This window comes from Lissotriton vulgaris, chromosome 3_2, assembly GCF_964263255.1.
Source record: "Lissotriton vulgaris chromosome 3_2, aLisVul1.2, whole genome shotgun sequence".
NCBI classification, from domain to species: Eukaryota; Metazoa; Chordata; class Amphibia; order Caudata; family Salamandridae; genus Lissotriton; species Lissotriton vulgaris.
The window spans coordinates 226,204,830-226,223,755 of NC_141690.1; the positions used below are offsets into that span (position 1 = coordinate 226,204,830).

At 46.8% G+C, this 18,926-nt stretch overlaps 1 protein-coding gene across 2 annotated transcripts in view; it reads right to left on the reverse strand.

Moving 5' to 3' along the window:
* The window catches only part of IMMT (inner membrane mitochondrial protein), a 512,590-nt gene that overhangs the window by 205,384 nt on the left and 288,280 nt on the right, over positions 1 to 18,926 (reverse strand). For both annotated transcript variants that reach the window (XM_086964254.1, XM_086964255.1), the window contains one exon: positions 3,199 to 3,422. In XM_086964254.1, coding sequence (XP_086820380.1) covers positions 3,199 to 3,422 — 224 coding nt within the window. The remainder of the gene's footprint in view (positions 1 to 3,198; positions 3,423 to 18,926) is intronic.

Sequence of the window (18,926 nt, forward strand, 5' to 3'; positions counted from 1 at the left end):
GATCCTTGGCAAGATCAGCCCTGCCTGGCCCGGATCCTGGTGGCCTGCTGAACTGGGCTCCCCTCCCACTCCAGTCACTAAGGTCAAAAACCTGGGAGTACTCCTAGACGATAAGTTAACATTTTCTGGTCACGCAAACTCCATTGTGTCCACATCTTTCTTTAAACTTAAATCTATGAAAAAGATTCTCCCTTTTCTTCCCCCTAACTCAGTTAAACATTGGTCACAGCTTTTGTCATGTCCTCCTTGGACTACTGTGATGGACTTCTTGTCAACGCCAAACACAAAGTCAGCAATAAACTGCAGTCTGTACAGAACGCTGCAGCGCGAATGCTTTCGGGCACCCCCAAGTTCAAGCCCATTGCCCAAGTCATCAAAGGCTATCACTGGCTTAAGGTCAAAAACCGAATAAAGTTCAAAGCCCTTTGTATCGCCTAGAAAGCCTCCCGCAAGCAAGGGCCTCGCTTTCTTTTAGACTCTCTTGCATTCTATGTCCTTAACAGATCACTACGAACTACCAACACTCTTCTAATGGCAGTGCCACGAACCAAAACTGCTTCCTTGCGCGACCGTCGATTCACCGTGTTAACAGCCAAACTCTGGAACTCCCTAGACCTTGACATTAGATCTTCCCCCACCTTAACCATCTTCAGGAAGAAAATAAAAACATGGCTGTTTAATCAATAAACTCTCTAGACACCTCTTTTCTGCCTCGTCCACAGTGCCGAGACGCCCTTGGGCATTTGTTTGCGCTCTATAAATTGCATAAATAAATAAATAAATACTTCGCGTCAACACAACCAAAATTGTTCTTGTTTTTTGTACTAGGATGGTTTTATAATCTATTGTACATATTGCATGGTGCTATGTTCATTAAAATCAACTGACAACAAGGTCGGTTGTTAAACTAACTTGTTGCTTGCTCTGTATTATATGTTTGGTTTCTAAATGTATAGAGAAAATTATTTTCTCTATACAGGGTAACACTGGATAAGTGGCACAGTGTTTTACATTGAGCACGCTTGTACGTATATACTAAAAAACTATTGGAAGATGCGGAGGTGTTGACTTGTTCTATATTACCACTGCCATTTGTTCTCAAATTGTCATCTTACATAATATTATCTGGCTGCAAAAGGTGAAAAGCAGACTTGTCAATATGGGTCTAAGACCTATATGGTAGGCCCAGTGGGCCAACGGTTCCCCTTGAAAAAAATAATGAAGGAGCTCTATTGGTCCACGGTCGTAATGAATAGTACATAAACCATTGTGAGTTCAACATTGACAGGTACATTTATTAAGTTCAAGCCCAGTTCCCAGTATGAGTCATACTGGGATGTTATATCCAACTCTGAGACAGAAGACTATTTCCAATTTCGGGTGGGCTCATTACCATTAAAATTGTTTACTCACAAATGGCACAATACAAACGAGAGTGGATGCCATTTATGTGTTGAACATGTAGAGACCTATTCACACATCTTATTTGTCTGCTCTGCCTACAAGGCTCCCCGGGATAAATGGGTACAACCATTATGCAGAAATATGGGCACCAGGTCCAGTGCTATTGCATTGAGAATACTGCAGACAAATACAAATGAACTATGCGTCATTGCAATTGCTAAATTTTTAAGTTGGATGTGGGCTACTTGTGATAAAAGGCTAAAGATGGGTATGTCCACATACATTAGTAGTCAACTAAATGAATAACGTTGGTGTCCAAATTGTTAGGCTACCACTTTTATTGGCTGTGCTTTGAATAATGAGTATTCCAGCATTGAACAGGAGTTGTATTAATGGATGCCCACAGATATCTAGTGTTGTATATGCTTCTGTGTACCCAACAGTTATTGTTGACAAGAAACAAAACTATGTCGCTTTTTACAAGTATTACTGGGCTAAGTAAATTTTGTATATATTATCAATCAATTATATAGGTTATGACATTTCTTATGAAATTGTGATATTCCAAATTATAAAACACTATCAGAAAGTTTTATATATATATGAATGTAATGGTTTTAAGGATTTTTTTTACATAATCAATTTTCAAATATTTTATGGTCTAGTCGTTATCTTACATCAATTTTGAATAGTTGCACATATGAGGAGTATTATGACCAAACAGGAGCGCATCGTCATAAAAAAATGTTGCATATACTGTTGTGAATGTCTTTTATGATCTTGGTGATTGAAATAAATATTATGAACTGAACTTCCAGCAGCGCCAAGGAAGACAGAACCTTACCCTGTGTATGTAGGAGCTAGAAATAACCTCCAAATGGAAGAATGGGACAACACTAATCTCAGATATAGAGGATGAAGAACAAGTCAAAAATGCGTCTGTAAAGCCTGTTTTGAGCAGATGGGTCATTTTGTGGACGTGGGGATCAATGTGTGGCTATTGACTACAAAACAATGCCTGCATGGTGTTCTGTCCTGAGCCACTGAAAGCAAATACAGAGACGGAGAGAAAGAGAGACGACCCACCCAGTCACACAGCTTCCTCACAGGAAATAATTGCCAATTTTCTTCCGTCTGGAAAAAAAAAGCCCATAATGAGCTAAAAAGGAGGACGTAAACATTTGGAGTATTGCATGGATTTTCTAAGGTCCTGCTCTGACTAAATGGAAAATTAACATATGTAAAATGTCTTTTACAGATGAACTATCGGAGCCAAAAAAGACCCACATACTTTTAAAAAATAAAATGTAAATAGGCAGCCACCTTTTCCTCTAGGGCCATAGAGAAAAACTGTTTATAAACCAGGAAAAAAAACGCTTTATATATTTAAAAAATGTGTAAACATTTGAGGTGGCATGTGAGGATTACCATGGTGGCTGGGACTCGTTCTAACGGTTAGCCATCGGGGGGCAATCCCTTGCTGGAGAAAGAGGTTCTTAATTTTGTTTAGTGTTCAAAATCAAGTCCTACTTCAAGCAGAACTTCTATGAAACCTCCTTGATGATCTGATAAAAAACAAAAATGTTGTTATAAAGTACAAAGCTCGGTTATTTCTTTTCGATGTGTTTGAAACTGGGTTTGAGTACGGACAACGTTCCAGACAACAAGAGTTCGATTAACGAACATTTCAAGAGAACAAGGGATAAGCTCCTAAAACACTATTCTGGAAAGGAAATGTTTACCAGATACGGAACTACAGATCTTTGACAATCTTATATTTTTCTTACTCTGTACCTTTTTGTCCTGTTCTAGTTTGATGTCATTTCTGTAATGCTCCAGTGCTTTTGTCACTGAAGCCTCCAGTGCTTTCTTATCTTCGAGTTTCTGGTGTTCCAGGGCCGCCTCAATATGCTGCTTCTCGCGGACCCGTTGCTCAGCCATCTCCTTGTTCAGTTGGTCAATTCGCCGATGAGCGTGGGCAATGAGTGAATTCAGATCATCTGTACTCAGCTTCTCAGCTAAGTGGGACAAAAATTGTTAGAAAGTTAGCTAAAGTAACTCAAATTTAAAAAACAAAGGGATCTTTGTTCAACAGGCAACAAAAACAAACAAACATTGGCATAGCCAATAGGTCTCGCCTTTGGGACCTAATAAGTGTTTAGCAAGAGTTATTGGCGTTGCCAATGTCTTTAAGCTCTGGTACATTCCTGGCTAGACCATGTAGAAGGAATTAAAATAACGTACTATAAATGTAAATGTTACCCTACAGGATATGTCTATATATAAAATGCTAAAGTAATATGTAAAAAAGAGAGCAAGTCTTTGTAAGAAAGTAAATGCTTTTCCGAAACTGTGAGGAGACAGAGGTGTGAGTAGTGTCGAAGTTCTATTTTAATTTACAAAACTACCGATAGAATGTAGACCACATCAAACGAGGCTCACTTATTGGATTGCATCCTGGATTGCCCCCCTCTCATTCACTTGTACTCTGTGACCTCTTGCTACTGCTTTTGCCCCTCACACATCTGTCATACCAGGCACGTTATTTGAGGCACCTTCAGACAGTTCTAGTTTTTCTATGCATCAGTTTGCATCCGGCCTGAGACCAAGTTTCAATTACCTCATTAATGATATGGAAATAAAACAGCAAGCATGAAAGCGGGGGTTTGCTTTACAAAAAGTAGTATTGACTGCCTGATCATGTCACACATGAAAAATACCCACTGCGAAGCTATGCCCTGGCCTCAGTCCTGCTATGCACACTTAACGTCACAACACGTGTAACTGGCATTCCTCATCAACTTTAAATATAGCATTACCAAAACAAAAATAATTATCTACTGCATTCACGTGAGCCCTTCAACCTCAAGGACTCGGCCACTTGAGCCCGACAGAAGCTCTGGTGTAGCAGACAGCACAGGGAATGAAATTCCAAAGGGAGGGGGCAGGAAAAGGGCTGCTCCAGTACCAGGGGAGCCTGAGATAGCAGGGGGAAGCAGAGCGAGCTGCAAGGAGTGGATCTAACGAAAAAAGTAGAGCACAGAAACACATAGGCACTAGTGAAAGGATCGATGGAGCTGGAGCAGTCACCAAGGCGGTAACAAAACAGCAGAAGGCGGGGCAAATGTGCACTATTCACCAGCGAAAGCAATGGCATTTCTAAAGGCAGAGCAAGCAACCAATGAAAAAGCTGTGGGCATGTGTTCAACCCCCACAAAGGGATTACATTATGCTGCGCAGAGCAGCGCATGCGTGCGGACTCTTGGCTCGCCCTAAAAAGCATTAAGATAAATATATATTGATTTTCTAGCAAGAACCTTATCTTCAGGATAAACTAAAGGTAGCTATTATAGATTTGTTTTCAATAAGTGCATTTAAATTCATCTTCCTCTGAGTTCAAAGCAAGCGTTCTCTCGTACTTTGCTAGTTACGATAACTTTAATCCGTATCACCCAGGGCTTTAAGTGGGCCGGGTCTCAAGGGGTCTGAACACCGGCAGTTTTTTTCAGGGGACCTCGAAACGGGTCTCTATCGGGCTCTGTTTTGAGCCCTGGTACAGGCGGTCCGTTTTTTCCGGACTGCAGTTTGCTGTCACTGCAGTCTGGAAAAAAAGTGCCAGTGCGCAAAACAGCCCGATAAAGACCCGTTTGGAAACAGTAAGCACATGGTTGTGCGCTGCCCACACTGTTCACTTCTCACTAGTGGAGAAGTTACGCCATGACGACATGTCAGGTGAGCGTTGTGGGGGAAGGGAAATCCTTTAAAGAGTCATTCTCTTTCTGGATTTCCCTTCTCTTTTTGAAACGCAAGAGCAGCAACATTGTGGTAGGGTCATCAATGCTTTAATTGGAAACTTTTTCAATATTATATGTAACAAGCCATAGTTACAGCTTATTTATCCTATGCAACTAATAACCATTGACAAAGCCAATAGTCCTGACTTATTGTAGGTATGATGTTACTTGTTGTATCACATATCTGGATGCAATGACAGGAACCGCAAAATACAAGTCGGGTGTCACACTATGCTAAGCACAGATTTTTAGAGTAAGTGTTTTAAAGCCACGCCCCTAAGTACACTGGCCACGCCCCTTTGAGAGGCCCCCCAGTTTTTTCATCCCACTTAAAGCCCTGATATCATCCTATGACTATCAAATTGTTTTAATTTTGGTTAATGTACTAATTAGACAAGGCCAATCTCGCCATACAAAACAATGGTCCATAGACTTTAGAAAAACCAACATAACCGAACTAACTTCCTTTTGCAACAACCTCCTTCCTCCACCCCCAAACATGACAAATGTGAATGAGCTCGCTGATCACTACATGCAATCCATGTCAGAAATTTTTGATACAATTGCTCCGAAGTAGCATAAAAGAATACTCAAAAGACACTCTAAGCCCTGGTTCAGCAGAGACCTTAAAAGGTAAGGTACAAACTAAGGCTTGTTGAAAGAGCATGGACAACCTCTCCTTCCACAACACACCTTCAGCACTTGAAGTCCACAAGAAGTTACTATAACAAGCTCATTTGCAGCTCCAAAGGAAACTATTTCAGGACGCAACTGGACAATGCCAAAAACCAACCCAAATGCTTTTTAAAATCATCCAACAAGCTAGTGGCAGATCTAACCTCCACCTTCGAGATACTGTGACACTGATGACAATTTCTCGGTTTATTTCATTTCCCCAGTTCATGCGATTCCTATGCTTTTTACACCTCAGCCCCAAAAACAGTATCCCATCAAACGAGACGCTAAAGCATCCGTTAGAGACATCTTGATCAAATTGGAATATCAGGGTGTGATTGAACCCTGTGTTTTGTCGATGAATAATCCTCTTTTTCAGAACCTGGACAGTTCATATCGCATAGTTTTAGACTATAGACATTTGAACAGTCATGTTCATACCTTTGCGGTTCAGAACACACATAGCTCTGAGTTAGTGAACAACATAGCTCAAAAAACGTATAAAACCACCTTGGATATTTCCAAAGGTTTTTCCAGTCACTCTTTGGCTCCCGAGGGTTGCCATTTGACCGCATTCAGTGAGTTGGGCAATTAGTGCTGAAATGCAAGATTGCCTAGGGGATATAAGAATAGCCCTGGTGTGTTTGCAGCATGCATAGTGTCCCTTTTGCATGAGATCGACCCCCGATGCCTTCTCGTAAGTCGATGACATATACTTGACGGATATCACACATTTTGGTTACAAAGCACAAGTTACTACTTGTGTAACGATATATCTGTAAGAGACATTAGTTAGTGATTGATTCCTTACCTTAGAATATCCCCAGGCGTCAGACTGGATCTGGAAGGTTTTGCGTAGCAGTACCCCTGCGTGTCAGTAGGTGGCGTCCTGCAGCTCCACGTCCGTCGGTGGCGTCGTATGCACCGAGATGACGTCACTGAGACTACTTAGGCGCCACCCATGCGCGCTGGCTTCAGTTTTATACACTACTTTCCGCGCCAGGAACGCAGAGCCATGTAAGATACTGACGACTGGTGCATTGAAAACTAGGGCCCTGAAAGGGATGACCTTAACCCTAGTAATCAGTTCGCAGAACGGGGAGGATGGGAGGGGCGGTAAGGAATCTATCACTAACTAATGTCTCTTACAGATATATTGTGACACAAGTAGTAACTTGTGCATCTGAATGAGACACGTTAGTGATAGATTCCTTACCTTAAAATAGATACCCCTGCATACCAACCCCGGTGGTGGGTCTGCTAACAAGATTACACCGGAAAGTCACGGAGAACAGAACGGCCAAAGAAGCAGTCTCTCCGAACTGGACTGTCAAGGCAGTAATGCTTGGTAAACCTGTGCAGGGAGGCCCACGTAGCTGCGTGACAAATGTCCTGCAAGGGAACGCCGTGTCCCAAAGCAGCAGTGGCTGCCGTTGCCCTTGTGGAATGGGCACGGAGCCTCACAGGAGGCTCCTTCTTAGTCAAAGAGTAACAGGCCTTGATGCAGAGAACAACCCATCGAGAGATGGTCCATTTGTGCGCGGCCCAACCTTTTTTGGCGCCCGCGTAGCCAACAAAGAGCTGGTCATCCACCCAGAACTGTTGTGTGCGCTTCAGATAGCATGAGAACGCACGTTTCTGGTCCAGGTGGTGGAGCCTCTCTTCCTCCTTCGAGGGATGCAGAGGCGGAAAGAAGGTGGGCAAAGTGATGGTCTGCCCGATGTGAAAGGGCATAACAACCTTTGGCAAGAAAGAAGGACGGGTCCCTAAAACAACTTTGTCCAGATGAACAGAAAGGAGGTTTAGAAGAAAGAGCCTAGAGCTCACTCTCTCTTCTAGCAAAGGTGATAGCTACCAGGAAAGCCGTTTTGAGAGAGAGAAGACGTAAAGGACAGTTATGAAGGGGCTCAAAGGGAGCACACATCAGATATGTCAAGACATGATTCAAGTCCCATTGAGGCATTATGAATGGCACGGGAGGAACCGTGTGCGTAATGCCTTTCAGAAAACGGTTAACAACCGCGGACTTAAAAACAGAAGGTTGATCAGGAAGCCTTAGAATGGCAGAGATGGCAGAAAGATAAGCCTCGATAGTGCCCAGAGCAGAGCCCTGCTGGGCCAAGGAAAGGAGGAACAGAAGGACCTCGGAAAGAGGGGCAGAAAGGGGATACACAGCTTTCGCTGTGCACCATGCCATAAACTTGTTCCACCTGCAGGCGTATACCATTTTAGTGGAAGATGCCTGGCTGCCAGAATGACATCACAGACTTCAGGAGGAAGATCGAAAGCTGTCAACTGTCGCCGCTCAATCTCCAAGCATGGAGGTGGAGGCTGGACAGGTTCCTGCTGCTGCGACAGAAGATCCTTCCAAAGAGGCAGTCAGATCGGGGGATCGGTCATCATGTAGAGTAGCTCGAGGTACCAGTATATTCGTGCCCAATCCGGAGAAACAAGGATGACTTGGGTCCGCTCGCCCTGAATCTTCTTCAGCACTGTGGGCAGAAGTGGTATTGGCGGAAAGGCGTCCAACAGACAGCAACTCCACTCGCGACGAAAAGCGTCGCCGAGCGAGTGCCGCCTTGAAAATTCCAATGAACAGAACTGATGACATTGTGCTTTCTCTTCGGTGGCGAAAAGATCTAACCAAGGCTCTCTCCACTGGAGAAAGAGACTTTGGGCCACGTCCGAGTTCAGACGCCATTCGTGATCCATCAAGCACCAGAGGCTGAGTTCGTCCGCCCTGGCGTTCAGAGAACATGTCAGTTGTTGAACCACCAAGGTAATGCCTTGACGTTCCAGCCACGTCCAGAGGCGCAGAGCCCCCTGACATAGGGTCCACGACCCCACCCCGCCCTGTTTGTTGCAATACCACTTGGCGGTGGTGTTGTCTGTGAACACCTGCACCACACTCCCCGGACAGAGGGAAGGAATGCCTTCAGTGCAAGTCGGATCGCCCGAAGCTCCGAAGGATTGATATGGAGTTGGGAATCCGCCGGAGACCAGAGGCCTCTGACCTCCGCCAAGTGGCCTTCCCATCCCAGGAGGGACGTATCTGTCACCACTGGGTGCTCCAGATGGGGAATGGAGAGGGATCTGTCATTGACCCAATTGCGATTACTGAGCCACCAATGCAATTGACGTGCAGTGCCCTCCGAGATCTGGACGTGATCGGACAGGTTGCCCTGATGCTGTGCCCACTGAAACTTCAGGTCCCACTGCAGAGCGTGCATATGCCATTTGACATGTTGCACCAGCAGGATGCAGGAGGCCATCAGGCCCAGGAGCCGGAGGGTCATCCTGACAAACCCGGGATAGAGGCTGAAAGATCGGAATCAAAGCCCGAATGCCCTGGACTCGCTGTTCGGGAGGATAAACCCAAAAGTGTGCCATATCGAGAACCACTCCGATGAAATGGAGCTTCTGAGAGGGAATCCGGCGCGACCTCGGCACGTTGATGGAAGACACCAGCGAATGCAGGAAGTTGGTCATAGTCTGGAGGCGGGAGACGACTGCCTGGGGCGAGTCCACCTTGAACAACCAGTCGTCGAGAAAGGGGAAGACCGAAACCTCTGATCTCGACAGACAAGCTGCCTCCCGGGTCATCACTTTATTGAACAGCCGAGAGGCACTGGTAAGGCCCAAAGGGGGAGCCCGGTGAACTGAAAGTGCTTGTGGCCAAACGTGAACCGCAGGACATGGTAAAACATGCTTGATGGCCCCCTAGGTCAAGGGCGGCACAACTTCCCGTTTGCAAAGTGTCAAGAGATCCCTGACAGGCGGTGGTACTGTCGTGACATAGCAGGAGGAGTAGCCTCGAAGCGGAGGAGTAACCCCTTCGGACCGTTTGCAGAGCCCACCTGTCCAACGTGATGGCACGTCAGTGGGGGAGGTGATGGCGAATCTCGCATCCCACTGGCCTGTGGTGGGCCTGAAACTATGGACTGAAACAGCAGACTAGGAAGGGCTTGAGGCAACGGTGGTAGGGGTGGCGGTTGACCGATCCGCCCGCCAGTCCTGGGACCCACCCTGCCGTTATACAAACTGCTCTGCCTATGGAGGGTGCGGGGTCAAGACCACAGGAGATGATAAATCCCGCCGCATCTCTGCCCACGGCAGTTGCATGGGAGAGCACTCTCCAAGCCTCCGTAGACACCGTGGCCGCATCTGCGCCACCGTGTCCCACACAGAGTTGGAATAGAGGGCCAAAAGGTTGTTGGATTAGCAGAGCCCTGGACCACTAGACACCGTGGTGGAAGGTGCTGTGCGATGAAACTGAGGTTACCTCCTAAGCACAGGCACCCCTGCGTTACGCTCAAAATGCGCTATTGAAGGGTAGCAGCGGCTCTGTAGAGGAGGCCACTGCTGAAGTACTGTAGTGAGGAGATTGGCCCAGACAGGAACTGCAGGGAGTTTGAGGGTAGGAGCCTCTCCTACGCATATCACAGAATGAACCCACCACCTCCGTAGCTACAGAGGAGGGGGACAGTGTATCAGGGTGTGGAGAGAAGGCCAGCGTTCTGGGATTCTCCATATTGTTAATCTAGTCTAAACCATCTTCACAAGGAGCTGCGAGAAGGTCCTCAGACTCATCATAGTTCCCCCCTTCGGAATTGGACGCAGGCAGTGCTTAATTTGTAAAATGTTAGGTGCAGGTGCTCACTTTTTTTTTTTTAGGAGGCCACACTCACTTTCCCGGCCTGCCACTTCCTTCAGAGGTTCCACCCACTTCCTTTATCGGTTCTACCCACATCCACAAGCCTCAATACATCATAGCCACCTCCTCAAATCTTGAGTTCCGCAAGAAGCTGAAGACCTGGCTCTTCACATAAGCACCTCCGGGACCTTACGCCTACACAGCTGCCCAAGTACCTGGATACCCACTCGGGTGATTAGTGTGACACATAAATCAATTTATCATAACATAATGTAACATATGGGAAGGCACTTTCACACTTGTAGAATCACTTATTAATTCTAAAAGCCTTTGTGTGATTTGTCATTCCAGGAAGATGACACAAGGGCACAATCCACCTAGCTCTAGAATATTTTGGGCAAAAGAATAGCAACTGTTCCTCGGTCTTCTAGAAAAACATGCATGGCAGACACAAGGTAGACACTGACTGTGCAGGATCCCATGTTAATGTAATCGGCTAAGTTCTGCACCTAAACAGCAAAGAATGCGAGTGTGTACATACTAGTCTGTGACGAGGAGGACCCGGACCCGGGCCCTCCCGGCTTACCTTTACCTGTGTCCCCTTTTGTCACCCAGCATACAGAAGCCTGGAAACCTGTAACGGACTGGCAGCAAACATCACGGGAGCCGGAGGAGCCGTGTTTCTTTAACTGGGCGGAGCTGGAGCCGGAGACCGCCCACCACCAGGAGGTAAAGGTGCGCCCAACCAGAACACAGGTGTGTTTTACACCCGGAGGGAGTGGAGAGTGGTGGCGTGAGCGAGGAGCAGAGTGGAGGAGAACCGAAGACGAGGAACCGAAGATCGCGATCGAGGAGGAGGCGTGTGAGCAGTGGAGGACGGGAGACTACGGAAGCAAGGAACATCGGCTGGAGGAGGCGTGTGAGCAGTGGAGGACGGGAGACGACGGAAGCAAGGAACATCGGCTGGAGGAGGCGTGTGAGCAGAGGAGGACGGAAGAGGACGCAAGCGAAGCACAGCATCGGCAGGAGGCGGGTGAGCAGACGAGGAGACCGGGAGCGGACTGGAGAGCGGACCAGCGGAGAGAGGAGGCGTTAGAGGAACATCGGAGGACGGAGCCCAGTGACAACGGAGACGGCGGACCACGGACCTGGGAAACCGAGGAGAGCAAGACCCGTGACGACCGCGACAAGCCGGGAGGCCAACGAGGAGGCGCATCGCCCAGCCACACTTCACACGAAGTGTGGCTCGAGCAGGTACGGTCAAGGTTCACGGGGTGGGCGGGACGTAAGTGGGGTAAACCACCGTAAAGCCGAGCAACCGACCCTCAGTGCACCGTTACCTTCCCTTCACCTCACCGGCACTTTGAGAACAACGAGCACGTGTGGTCCCTCACTACCCTTCCCTGACAATCACCCCAAAACCGCGAGCTAATAGTGGTTTTCTTTATTTCTGTTTCTTTTGGGATCGAACCTGGAACGAGAGACAAGACGGCGGAGGCAAGGCCTACAACTCCCAGAAGGCACCGGGAAAGTCGGAGACTGGGAACCGCCAAACAAGTTAAAGAGGACATTGACAATCCTTTGCCTTTCTATCGAGTACCAGTTCAAAAGAGGAGGCTTTATAAAATAATAAAACCATCTTTGCCTCGCAACCCCGTATCAGTGAGTTTATTGGACACCCCACCCGAAAGCCCACATAGTCCAATACAATTTAGGAATTTCTCTGCCTTACGCACAGTCTTATGCAATAGAAAAAGCCTTGTGCAACTTCTGATAAAACTAGGCAACTCATTCTGAGCAGCAACTCTCTACCAGTATTTTGATTTGACAACAGTAACCACAGTAGGAGTGACATAGGAGGGCTCTTACCAATAATTACCTAGGCCCAGGTCATACAATTTTTTTTTGACATAGGCCAACCACTTGATCTTCTTGGAGCGGTTTATACTGAGAATATCAACAAAGGCCTCTCTCTAAAGGGTCGTAATTCCTGAATGGCCCATAAGCGAACCTAATAGAGTATCGGCGTTAGGGTGGCAAATGCAGATATAGGCTTAAGTTCAAGATCCAATGTAAAGGGAACAAGGGGGTGCCTCTCTCCATTACTGTTAGAGCTCTTATGAAGTTGTTCTCACTAGTTACCAGTTGACCGCCATGGCAGTGGACCCATAGTTCTGTCACTGTGCCATATAATACAACAACCCTTGGTTGGGTTTTCCCTATCTCCACTGCTGGAAGACTCCGATACCAGGGAGCCTTTATAGCAAAGCCCCAGCTCTATGGGTCAACCAAAGTGAGCTTTCAGAAATCTGTGGGGCCCATGATCCGGTATCAGGCAGATGAAGCCCTAAATAGTTGACCCTTTCCAAAACGTCCTTTCCCAAGCTTACGGTCCCGCCCTTGAACCCTTGAAATAAGTTATATGCTTGGTTTTGGAGGCATTTATTATAAGACCATATATCCTACAAAACAGATTAAAATCTGTCAACAAGTGTTTGTAAATCAGCTCTGATTTTAGCTAGCAGAAATGTATCAAAAGCAAAGAAAAGGGCCAGATCGTTATGGCCTGCAAGCATGGGAGAATCATTGGCACAGTTATCCATTGATCCTTTCAGTGTGAGATCTGGACTTCTGGTTAACACTGAAGGATAGTTACCATTTTGTTCTCAGAATATATAGTGATAAAGAACCATATTCATGTTTCTATATTGCCTCACTAATTCACTACATCTATTTAATACCTGCCAAATTGCTCTTTTAAAATGTTAAAAACTCAAAGGCCCACGTTCTGTGAGCTAGGTGATATTCATTTCTGCTGGTAACAAATATAGCAGTCTAATAGGGATTGACAAGTAATGCAGCAAGTACTGAATTCCCGATGTATTCTACTCTGGTATCTCACCGGTTTAAATCTGGTGAAATGTTCAGTTGGGAAGCAGCTGAAAAATAAGGAATTAGCCTGGTAATTAGTTGTGGTTACTGATTCCTGCAGTGAGCCCCTAAATTTCTAATGGCACTGTTGGGATCCCAGTGCGGGACAATGTGATATTCCTGCATCCAGGTAATACTGATACCAATGGTATCCAGCTAAAACCCCATTCATTACTATGAGTGCCAAAACTGCTGTTTCCTATGAAAGGAAAAAATATGGAGGGAAGATCTACATAAATGTATGGAGTAGAGCACATTTCTAATAATACATTGCATCTGCAGAACGCCTAATATCCACAATGTTTTTTATTTTTCATTTATTTTAGGAGTTTTATATAGCGCTAGGTGGACCTGAGGGTATTAGAGCGCTTTACATCAAGTAAATGATGGGCAAATAGGCAGTACAGAGTATAGTCAAACATGGGGATCAAGCCGGGTATAGGGCGAACAAAGGCGTAGTCGCACGGACGGACATGGAGGGTGCATCAGGTTCCTGATAGTAATTTAACGTTTCCTAATCACATTGTTTCTCTGCAGGTTTTGAATTGATGTTTACCCCTTATCTAAACTTTAAGATTATTATCTACTTAAGATGTCTTTTAAATTCCAAGTGTCATATCATTTATTGCGAACAGATCAAGCAATAACCTGCACACTCTGCCTGTGCAAGTGGAGCTGGTAATTTGAAAAGATGCTAAAGTTAAGAAAAAAAAGCAAATGGGAAATCCTGCAGAGTATTTACGTTAGAATTCTAGTTTTTTGCCCCTTAAAAATAAGTGCTACCTCCTCCGAACTCTTCAGTTTGTCACTAAACTACTACAAAATCATGCCAGACAGAATTAGACAAAGATTTTGCAGGTTTAGTGCGAGCAGAATGCAATCTGCTTTAACATGTTACTTCACTAAAACCCAAAGTGACCTAGACTGAGTGCAGAGCAGCACGTGCACTAACTAAGAGACTCAAGCGTAGCTTGCCCTCTGGCAACCATGGTCCGATTTTACAAGGCTTAGGCAATAAATCTGAAGCACAGGCCGAGCCCTTATCACAGGAGATTAAAAGAACGTGCCTAAATGCCAGAAAAGTAATTTTTTTTTTTACGCACAGCTCTTGTTGCTTTATGAAGCAGGTACATTCAATAAACAAAAATTATACCTGTATTGATTGCGGGCGCCGGCGCTCATATATATATATTCAGTATGTCACTCATGCTGGACAGGACGTTGTATATTTTAAAACGTTTATTGGCACTTCGGCCGCCCTGCTGCACACTTCCAGCCGGACGTACCCCCAGCGCAGCCAAAAGCCCGCCCTCAAGCATTCAACGTAAATGAAACAACCTTCTGTGAAAGGTAGGTGCTATCTGCTCACGACGTGACGCTCTTCAGGTATGCCTGGACAAGGAGGGGACTTCGTATGAGACATACAAGGCAGAAGCCACAGAAGGAGAGTAGCGCAGACATTTTTTTAAATAATTACCAGGCCATCGATCTGCCGGAGGAGAAAAATAGTATAGACCCGACCCGGTAAAATAAGTGCGGGTGCTGAGCACTGGAAAGCTCCGGCACAAATTAAGCACTGGACACAGGACAGGGCAGGCTCGATAAAACCCGCCCTGGAGGCAATAACGCCGATGGCGCAGAGGCAATCGCTGAGACCGTGATCCGACGGCAGCGCCGAGGCCAGAGCCAATGCCGGAGTCGAAGGCAGCGCCGAGGCTAGAGCCAATGCCGGATTTGAAAGCGGCGCCAACTGTCGCGCCGAGGCCAACGGCAGTGTCACGGACGGAGCCAATGGCTGCGCCGAGGCTGGAGCCAAGAGGCACCGAGGCCGGAGCCAACGACCGCGCAGACACCAGAGCCAACGGGAGCGTAGAGTACGGAGCCAACGGGAGCGTAGAGTACGGAGCCAACGGCGGCGGCTAGGAGGCCGGAGCCAGCGGCAGCGCCGAAGCCGGAGCCAGCGGCAGCGCCGAGGCCGGAGCCCCCTTTTCTAAATCGTTTTTGGCCACTATAAGTGTGGCAGGGTATACTCAGACATGAGTCCCTTTCTCACTGCTCCATTAGGATTCAAGCAAGCCGGGCCGAAGACGGCTGAAAAGCCAGAAACCGGTAGTTTAGTCTGCCCTGTTCCCATGATGCACTGGGCCAGGGACAGACTGATTTGCATATAGCCAGGTTCTGAGCTCGGATGGGGCAGTGAGATAAATAACGGTGATGGATCAAGCCCTGATCCTTGGACTGGGTAAGAGTGGTCTGCTTAATTCAGACACTCTGTTCATCACCACCCCCTTTTCTAAATCGTTTTTGGCCACTATAGGTGTGGCAGGGTATACTCAGACATGAGTCCCTTTCTCACTGCTCCATTAGGATTCAAGCAAGCCGGGCCGAAGACGGCTGAAATGCCAGAAACCGGTCCCCGGTAGCTTGTCTCCTTTCTGGTGAAGAATTGGCTTGGTAGTTTAGTCTGCCCTGTTCCCATGATGCACTGGGCCAGGGACAGACTGATTTGCATATAGCCAGGTTCTGAGCTGGGATGGGGCAGTGAGATAAATAACGGTGATGGATCAAGCCCTGATCTTTGGACTGGGTAAGAGTGGTCTGCTTAATTCAGACACTCTGTTCATCACCACCCCCTTTTCTAAATCGAGGCCGGAGCCAGCGGCAGCGCCGAGGCCGGAGCCAGCGCCGAGGCCGGAGCCAGCGGCAGCGCCGAGGCCGGAGCCAGCAGCAGCGCCGAGGCTGGAGCCAGCGCCGAGGCCGGAACCAGCGGCAGAGCTGATGCCGGAGCCAGTGGCAGCGCCGAGGCCGGAGTCAGCGGCAGCGCCGAGGCCGGAGCCAACGGCAGCGCCGAGGCCGGAGCCAACAGCGGTGGCGACGAGGCCGGAGCCAACGGCGCCACTGGGTATCTGGCCGGCGCAACTTGTCGCAAAGGCAGCGGCACAGGGGCAGACCACCCAAGGGTTCCGCGGGGCCCAGAGGTGCTCCGGAGGGACCCGATGGGACAAGGAAACTGCCCATGGCCGACAGTGGAGGCCCCAAGGGGGCCGTGGCAGAGTGACCACCCGCACCCTCCACCGAGTCCCGCGCCAGGTGAGGGGAAGACGAAGAGCGACGCCGCTCCTTCGCTTTTAATGGCGCTTGGAATTACCGGTCTCCGATTCCGAAGAACGATGGGGTCGGATGCGCCAGCGATCCTCCAACCTTCCATGGGTGCGGGACCTTGAGTGGCGCGGTACTGAATGCCTGGCCTCCAATGACTTCCGGAAACACTCCGCAAGCCTTCTGCCCCATGGCCCGACAATCGGGGCACGTCTCGGGGAGATGTCGTGCCCCAAGCAGAAGAGACACACGTTGAGGGGGTCAGTCACAGACTTGATGGCAGCCCCAACAGGATCGAAACCCGGCATCCCAACAGCACCAAAAGTCGAGATCTTGACAAAAACAAGAGACAAGTCTCATAACCAAGACAAATTTATTGACTAGGAGTACCGCTTTCCCCCGGATCTGCGCTTGCTGGAGCGGAAAAATAAAGAACTGACGCCAGCGCTCATGGGTGGGGCCTAAGTAGTCTTTGTAACATCATCTTGGTGCATACGACACCAGCAACAAGACGCGGAGCTGCAAGAGGCCACCTACTGACACGCAGGGGTACTGCTACGCAAAACTTTCCGGACCAACTACATCTACAACAGCAGATGAGTATTCTTCTCCTCCAGTTAATGTTATAATTGACATTCCTGCAAGCACAATACATTCACCATCCAATGAAGAGCAACCGCCGTTGTTTCAGCTGGGATCCAGTGGTTACTTCATAGACCGTAATAGCTTTTCTTGGGATACATCTTTGTCACCATCTGTGGCAGAGCCCCCTACAAGCACCAGTCTTTTCATTTCCTGGTTAAAAAAGACTTACCTAGTCCCGCCTGGACGTCCGGATGGTGCGGACGATGGAGTTACTATTCATGTGGATTGGTTTTGGGACTGTTTTTCCTGTGGATTAATGGCCATTATTTACCTGGACACTCTGCTGTGAACTTGGTTGACAGTGTTCTGGCCCCTCACACATCATCTCATAAAATGAAACGAGACCAAGCCCTAGTTAATATTTCAGCATTCCCAGTTGTTGATGGCATTGTTTGGGATAATGTACCATTCGATATCCATGGCCCGACCAAACATTTGAACATTCCATAGGTTTTCTGCTTTTCCTTAGAAGATGTTGTTTTGCCTGGCATACACTCTGATGACTGGGATATTCACACTGTGCATTCATTGTTCCCTGATTTGAAATATTATATTGCTATTGACACTAAAGATTTGTATTTGATTTCTGTAAATTATGAAGATTTGTTCTGTTATCAACATTACGGCCATCATTTGTTACACAAAACCTGGTGTTAGAGACCATCTTTTCATTATACCCAATGGGAGCATTGCCCAACATTGTTACAGGGGAGTTCAAAGACCCGACAGAGTAAATGTATATATTTTTCTAGTTACAATCTTTTTGACCCTCCGTCCTATTATTACAAACTAAAGATATCATCCGCACTAAATTTATGCTGACCCACACTAAATTAGTTTACTTCTTGTCCTTCATCAATGATTTGTCTGTGAAAGGTTATGAGTATTGGAAGGACACGATTGATTTAAAATCAATCTGGGGTACTAAAACATGGCAAGCGCAGGGCACGGAGTAATTGCATTGAGCATGTCTGATACCTTCTCAGCCCATATTTTTAAATGAGACAGTACAACAGACTACTTGTTTTGGTTAAGCCACAGCCAAAAATCTAAATATTCCCTCCATTCCATTATTGTTTCCTTATGAAACATGACAAACTCATACTAAATACACAATTGAGGACTTAGCTGTCATGTTTCGGAATGGCACATTTAACTCTTCCACTATTGAACCTTTGGGTTGGTTACTGTGGCCAATGAGCTCCAATTCATGTCAATTGTGTTTTCTGAATACCTCAAAAGGGTTCACACAAAGTAGACCAGATCCCTGTTTTCTACATTCCCATACAGTCACCACATATTCAGTGGGTATATTGTGTCATCTGTGAATCAACACCTTTCTCTCTTGTCAGGTGACATTGATCTGGCAGATTTTCTTTTAGGTCCAAAATCCAATTGAGCAAAAGATTTTGTTTCAGCAGGACACAATTACTTTTGGAAACTATCGCAGATGGAGGCAGCGGTGCGCCTGCGCCAAATTGACCAAGCTAATTTAGAAAAAGTGCTTACAGTGGTCGATAACCGCTTTAATACACGGTTTTCCCTTGTATATATACTTTGGAAAATATTGCGTCATTGACATTGTTCAACATGAAGTGTCTGTTTTGTATCATGGTCAAAATCAGTTATGCTGTGTAATGCAATTTGCATGGACTTTGCAGACGATCAAAAGTAGAAAAGTACCATGGGATTATCTGAATGCTTCAGCACTGTTTTTCTATTTA